Source organism: Hemibagrus wyckioides, linkage group LG14 (assembly GCF_019097595.1).
Source record: "Hemibagrus wyckioides isolate EC202008001 linkage group LG14, SWU_Hwy_1.0, whole genome shotgun sequence".
In the NCBI taxonomy this organism is placed as follows: Eukaryota; Metazoa; Chordata; class Actinopteri; order Siluriformes; family Bagridae; genus Hemibagrus; species Hemibagrus wyckioides.
Genome location: NC_080723.1, coordinates 1930629 through 1938089, shown reverse-complemented (window position 1 = coordinate 1938089; position 7461 = coordinate 1930629). Strand labels below are relative to the sequence as shown.

At 40.4% G+C, this 7461-nt stretch overlaps 1 protein-coding gene across 1 annotated transcript; it reads left to right on the top strand.

Moving 5' to 3' along the window:
* The first annotated feature begins 410 nt into the window (after positions 1–410).
* c2cd4a (C2 calcium dependent domain containing 4A) lies at positions 411–2182 on the top strand. Its single transcript, XM_058407567.1, has 2 exons — positions 411–556; positions 696–2182. Exons 1-2 carry the CDS (start codon positions 545–547, stop codon positions 2076–2078), a joined length of 1395 nt encoding a protein of 464 aa, XP_058263550.1. The 5' UTR covers positions 411–544; the 3' UTR covers positions 2079–2182.
* Positions 2183–7461: the final 5279 nt, after the last annotated feature.

Sequence of the window (7461 nt, the reverse complement as noted above, 5' to 3'; positions counted from 1 at the left end):
GTAATATAGGATTAGGATGGACTTAATATATTGCGTCACATGCCATATGTACCAAATATGTACATACATAAGGTCAGTAAGCCGCTATCCAATCGATTACATGTTCCTGTCCAACCTTATTCTCTTTAAAGAATGGAAAGTTAAACATACTAACACACACACACACACACACACACACACACAGGTGGATTTTATCAGACTGTTTCATTACCCTCTACAGCAATTTGCTTATCATGCTAGCTTTACTTTTCCAAGCTTGGGGTTCAAGATTATAATGTCATGGTTTGTGTGTTCCTATGGGAACTGTAGCCGGTGTTAGCAGGAGAAGTGTGCTTGAGCTGCTGGAGGTGTGCACATGGAGCTCTAAACTCCACCCACTGTCCAGTGCTGCAGTATAAGTAGCCAAGAGCTTTTTATGCGTTACAGAAACGCCACTCTGAGATGAGACAGAAAGTCTGCTGGCCAGAAAACCGCATCTGTCACCGGAAAGCCTGACTTCAATGCGGCAAGCAGGATACTGAACAAACCTACTGAACTACAGCACATGACTTCTAAGGTAAGAAAAATAGAAAAATTGATATCATTTGTGATCTCTTACATTTGCCATCTTTATCAATGAACAATTTAGAAACTGACTGCTTATGCCAGTACTAAATATTAAATCTGACATATTTTACTTTTTTTTTTTTTTAAAGGTTTTTAAAGTTGATCCCATGTGGGTGGTTGAAAAGATCCGTATATCAGTAGAGAAAACCAATCTGCTCCTTCCTGCCACGGAATACAGCCTTAAAATCGGAAGCATGTTTGGAGAGAAAGCTCCTGCTGAGAAAGTCAAGAAAACCACCCTGTGTCCTAACATCATCACGCCGGACACCATTCCTGAGTTCTGCATCCCACCTAAAATCTCAAGTCCACTGGAGGTCAAGGGTGTAGAGCAAGGAAAGACAACTCCGTGCATCACGGTATCCTGCAGTGAAAGTTACAGCCCAAAGAAAGACATTCCCTTCCGAGAACCGATCTCTAGTCACATCATCCAAGTCGAGAGCGTGGATGATGGACCGTACAACAAAGGTTGCAGTGATGAGGAGAACACCAATGCGGACCCCCAGAGCCAGGCTGCTCTCTCTCTGCCCCATCTGGCCAAAGCCCAGACATGTTATGGCTTCTGCACCCTGCTCGAGAGCCCCCACACAAGAAGGAAAGAATCCCTGTTCCACAATGATCCCAATTCCTGTGGGATTCCCTTGCTTCTACCCAGGAACAGATCTAATACCTGCTCCAGATCTTCTTCAGCTCCTGTTTTCCCAGCCTCCACATCACCTTCCTCCTTCAGTCTGAACAACTTCACATCCAGACTGTCACGGAGGGGCTTCGGTCTGCACAGGCAGGGTACACAGGACAGTGACACCACCTCGTCAGCCGAATCTTCGCCGTTCAGCTCTCCTCTCCTGGCCAGATCCCTACCCAAACCCTCCCTCTTCAAAACACTCAGCCACGAGAAGCTACTCTACCGCAATATCCGGAAGACTGTCGTTTCCAGGAACAACTCCCTGTCAACGGATGAAGCCAGCTCTACCGATAACAGCCCTAACGTCATGAGGAGATCATCTGAAGTACTCATAGAGCCTCTTTCCTCCAGCTTTGGCCTCGCACCTCCTGCCATCTTCCCCTTGGACTTGGTTCTGCACAGAGAACGGGTGATGAAGGAAAGCCTGGTGCCGATAGGAAGGGATGGAACCTTACGCCTTTCTGCAGAGTACTGTCCAGAGAACCAGAGACTCAGGGTCCGACTCATCAGCGCCGAGGGGCTGTACTCTCTCTCTGTGGACCCTAAGAGCATCAACTGCAGCATCAGTCTTTCTCTAATGCCGGGGAAATTCCAGAAACAGCGCAGCACTGTCATTAGGAAGAGCCGTAATCCAATCTTCAATGAGGACTTTTTCTTTGATGGCATCAGTGAAGAGGACCTCAGCCACTGGTCACTGAGATTTAAAGTAGTCAACAAAATGTCCACCATGAAAAGAGACTATATTTTGGGCAGTTGTGATCTTCCTCTGACTTGTATTGTCAGCTCATGAAAAGAAAAGTGAACCTATTTTCTATATTTATTTCATTTCAACATATCTTATTTATTTACAGTTTTTTACTGCCAAATATTTCTATTAAAAAGTTGAAAAGCAAATTCCTTGTTTCTCCTTTCCTCCCTCCCTCCCTCCCTCCCTCCCTCTCTCCCTCCCTCTCTCGCTCGCTCTCTCTCTCAATGGGAAAAAATGTGATAATTTATACTTATTCACAGCTAAACCAATGTCCAGGGACTATAAATAGAAACACTGCAACCTTAAAAAGCTTCACAGCCTTAATGGCTTGCTTTATTCCCATTTCTGGCAACAAAAAACCGACATGTCCTTGATCAGACTCACTCTCAGTTAATTAGCATAATCATAAAACATGCACTTGTGATAAAAACTAAATAGAAACACCCAATTGAACTAATTTAACACATACACGTTTGTCTGGCCGTCTGCGTCACCACTTCTGCACCGGTTCAGTGGTTCTGTCACTGCAGTCATTAAAAAGGAAGAGGAAAGAAAAAGAAAAAGAAAAATTACTCAAAATGTCCATGGTTGGTGTTTAATCTTAATAGAAATAATAGAATTGAATTATTGTTTCCTTAATAAGACAAGTAATAAAAAAAATTTCATTCACAGACCCTTAATCCTGATTGACTTTATTCTTGAGGGAGAAAAAAAAAGAAGAAGTAATAATTAAAAATGCAATAATTCATGAGAGGTATCTCAAACCAAATCTTTATAGTCCATCAATCCATTTTCTATACCCGCTTTATTCCTAATCAGGGTCACGGGGATCTGCTGGAGCCTATCCCAGCACACACTGGGCGAAAGGCAGGGGTACACCCTGGACAGGTCACCAGTCCGTCACAGGGCCACACATATAGACAGACCAAATCTATAGAAATTCTCATATATACACTGTAGTATTGCTTGTAGCCTGTACATCATGGGTACATCTTTTGTACATTTAGTATGCACCTGTAGAATAAGTGTAGAATAATTAAGATTTACAAATTGCTGTAAACTCAGATTATTTTTTAACGCTACACCATATTAAAGCATTTCCAGGTGAAATATATACGCACTCACTGCCAGCAACGAGGAAAAGTACTTTATTTCTGCATGTATTTGGATACACGTATGCTGTAATATATTGTGGATCTCCAAAAACAGCTTTTAAGTTGTTTTAATGGATTGCTTTGTCTGATTAAACAATGCTTTCAGAGAAAGAAATGAGAAAATGAGAAATGTACGCTGTTTGTTTGTTCTGGATCATTTACTGTATAATGTCATGCTAGTGGGGAGAGAGGGCTACCTGTACTCTGATAAATATGTTTTCCTCAATGAGTCGATTGAGAAAGTATACCACCTTCTCTGATTTCCTGTAAGTCTGTTGTTTCCTGCTGACCTTTGCAGGGATTAAAAATACCTGGAGTAACCTGAAACCCGAAGCTGATTAAACAAGGTGGTTGATTTTCAGCAAAAAAAAAAAAAGAGAGAGAAAAATTCCAATTTATTCTGCTCCAAGGTCTTCCCTTATTCTGAGGAACGATAAAACTGATATCTCTTATTGGAAAATAAATTGTATCTTCAGACAATAGCATGGACTAATGAAGCTTGCTGGTTAAAATGCATTCAGGCTTACTTCCTCAGACTGTGTCCATGGTAATGACTCTCTACATGCGTAGTCTCTCGTGAAGTAATGAAGGCTGGACTTATCATGTAAAGCTACAATTGCAGTACTCCAGATACTCATCCATTTATGCCTTAACACGTAGCTCTAACTCACTGCAAACATGTGCACATTGATGACATTTCACTGAAAAGGCACATGGATTAATTATGGGTGTCCTCCACACTGGCACATTTATACATGTTGCTAATATGGAGCAGAAGTTAATACCAAAACAACCTACCACGTGTGTATGTAAGGCTTTTATTTCTTTTTTAATGATGCTAGGAATATGTATGCCTAGGTCAGAACGCTCTGCTGAAATGAATGGAAGATTATGGGAGAGCCTTTTCAATAAATGCATGAAGCGCTACATTCTGAAAGAGCTTAGCAGATGTTCACTGAATTCCTATTTTCATGGTTTGATTAGCTCCAAGTATGTATGATAAGTATGAGTGATTAATCTTCCAAACGTGTACACTGAGTCAGGAGGACCTGACGGGAAGACATAACAACAGATGACAAGCTGGATCAAATGTCAGAAAACAACATACTCATGAATCTCCTGTGTACAGTGGACGATGATTAGGCTAAGGGTTTCTTTTAACAACTGATTAGTTTTTTTTTTTTATTTGTGATTAATATAAAGTGGGCACGGTGACTGTGTGTGTGTGTGTATGGAGTTTGCATGTTCTCCACCTGATTTGGGATTTCCTCCAGGTATTCTGGTTTCCTCCATCAGTCCAAAGACATGTCTTGTAGGCTGATTGCCATCACTAAACTGTCTGTAGATTGTGAATGAGTGTGTGACTGTGTCTTGTGATGGGTTTCCACCCAGTCTAGGGTATCCCATGTTCCCTACAGCCCTGAGGTGGATGAGTGTATGTATGGATGAACATGCATGTATGAAATTTGCATATTAGACTTATCTTGCAGGCAATACTAACATAAATATAAAAGAAAATGAAAAGAAAGTCTAAAGAAAGTTAGAGATTGGTTTAATTAACAAAACGCATAAAATGAATCACTGCTCTTTATAGACACTGACTAGATGTTTATTGAGAGGGTGTATGCACGCTATTATCTATAGAGAATCCAGTCCAGCTTCTAAGGAGACTAAAGACAGTTGCCAAGCAACTCCTTTCAACTTGGTCAGGCCTAAAGCACTGCCACGTCAGGGGCTGCACACTGAACACTGAAGCACTCTGAACAGCCTTCTTCATGCACTCATGGTTCCTTGTCTTGTGTCCTAAAAGATGATTCTCTCATTATTGTTTAGTATACTTTTATTACACACTAACCACCAGCTCAAATACGTCCAGTTGAACTGCGGTGCATGTCGGTAAATAGATTTAAACACATTTATTAAAAATAAAATCATATTCTCCTTGAGTTATCTCTATTGTAAGAAGGGACTTCTGTAAATATGTGAATAAATGCAATAAATATACAAATGATTTTTCTTTCCAAGAGCTGAGAATCTTGTAAAGTAGACCTTAGGGAGAGAGAGAGACAGAGAGAGAGAGAGAGAGAGAGAGAGAGAGAGATCCTGCTACGCTCAGCAGAACACATCTGTTTCTAAAAGCGCTAGCTGCTATTTTCAGTTTGCAGATTTTATGGTTAAAGATTAACACAAAGGCTCTTCGGTCTTTCCTGAGACAGGCTTTGAAGCACAGGGACATGGACGATGAGTCACGCCCGAGTGTGCTTGGCTTCCAAATCGGCCAAGCCACTGTGGCGCAATGAAAGCAGGAAATGAATCCTGTATTATATCAGTCCTAGTTTGATATAACCATTTGACATATGCATATAAACACACAGCAAAAGAAAAGAAAGAAAACTCAATCACTCTTAATGATCTGCTTTGCTAAACAGTGATGGCCATGCCAAGAAACCTTGTCTTGAATGGCGTATGACGCACACAAACACATGGAGATGCAGATATATCTATTCAACAATAAAACGGGGATTGCTCTCCATGTCATGATGCTCTCACTAATCAGTGCTGGCTCAATTATCAGCGTAGGCTGCTTCTCTTTTGTCCTATTCACACCTAGATGCGGTTAGTGATTAAGGCTTAGGGTGGTGTTATGTCTCTGTGTATTGTTGGGTCTCTGCAGAAACTGATATGAAGGTCATCTTTGTATTCAGTGTTGATCCAGCTGGATTAGTCTCTTACAAATGGAGATTTTCAGGTGATTCCCACAGCCTGGTGTTCACTGATTGCTTTGCTCTGTCTTGCTTGTTTCATTTGTTTCAGGTACTTTTGGTGATGTGTCAGTGTAGAGTAAATAAACAGATAGTCAGTATAAGGAGCTTGATGGTAAACTGTTATTCAAGGGGATTCACCACATGTACCACAGAGAGTTTATCTATTATGTTCAGTCCAATACTTGTCCCATTGCCCCCAAACACCACTTTAGATTCTACATCAACATATCATTTATTTTAAAACCTCCAATCCATCTTTTCTCCGTCTCAGCTCTGATATAACAAAACACACAACACTAAGACTAAAAGCCCTTTTAATATGTTAACATTCTCCATATGGTAACATGGCTATGTATATAAGTGATGAAGGGAGTAAGACAGCCACTCACACTCACCTTTGGTGACCTTTGAAAAGAATAAGTTTCTATTGCCATATAACTGTCGTAGAACATTTAGACGATCAATCAAGGACTCACTTTATAGTAATACACTTGTCACAACTTCTCAAGCCTATCATTTTTTAAAGTCTGTTAAACACGTGGAGGCTCAGTTGGTTAAGGCTCTGGGTTGTTGATCGGAGGACTGGGGTTCAAGCCCCGACACCACCAAACTCCACTTGGCAATTGAGCAACCCTTTCTGCTTTAGGGGCGCTGTATCATAACTTCCTCAGCTGAAATATGTGAAGAAAAGATTTCCACTGTGCTGTATGTGTGATCATAATAACCGCTTTTTGCCCTCAGATCGCCACAATATTAGGCAGGTGGTCATAATGTTATGCCTGTTCGCTGAACAGTGAAGTAAAATTGAAAGTGAACATTGAAGTTAAAATTCTTTCTTTCTTTCTTTCTTTCTTTCTTTCTTTCTTTCTTTCTTTCTTTCTTTCTTTCTTTCTTTCTTTCTTTCTTTCTTTCTTTCCTCACTGTGCTGTAATTTTTCTGTGGTGATAATAATGGCTTCTTGCCCTCAGTTCTTCTCAAATAATAGGCTGTCAGATGGAACTGCTTCAGTCTTTTAACTCTTTAGTACTTTATAAAACAAATCAAAAGACAACAATTTGTATTCATTACTAAATCTACTAAATTTCAAGGCATATATGAAACGTTTGCAGCAACAGCCTTTTACACATAAATATATCAACTCTGTTCCATTAAGTATTAATAAACTCTTAGAAATGCTAGACGGTCAGTAAGCTGTGTTAGGAGTATTAACATCATAGATCACGGGTCCTAACTATGACCTTCCTTGGCCCACTTTTTTCCACCGTGTTGCTATCTGCTACAAAATGACCTTGTACACAATCTCTGCAATATAAATAGGATTTAAAATAGAAAATAATAATGCGTGTGATACACTACTGACCTTCAGTGTGATAATAAAGTAATATGTAAGCAGCCAAACACAGTAAATGGCTTATTGATGGAAATAACGTTTCATGTGTTTTCCTCAGGTTCTGGCTTTGATCCTATGATCCTCTCACTGCCTGTGCAGAATCTAGACATACCCCC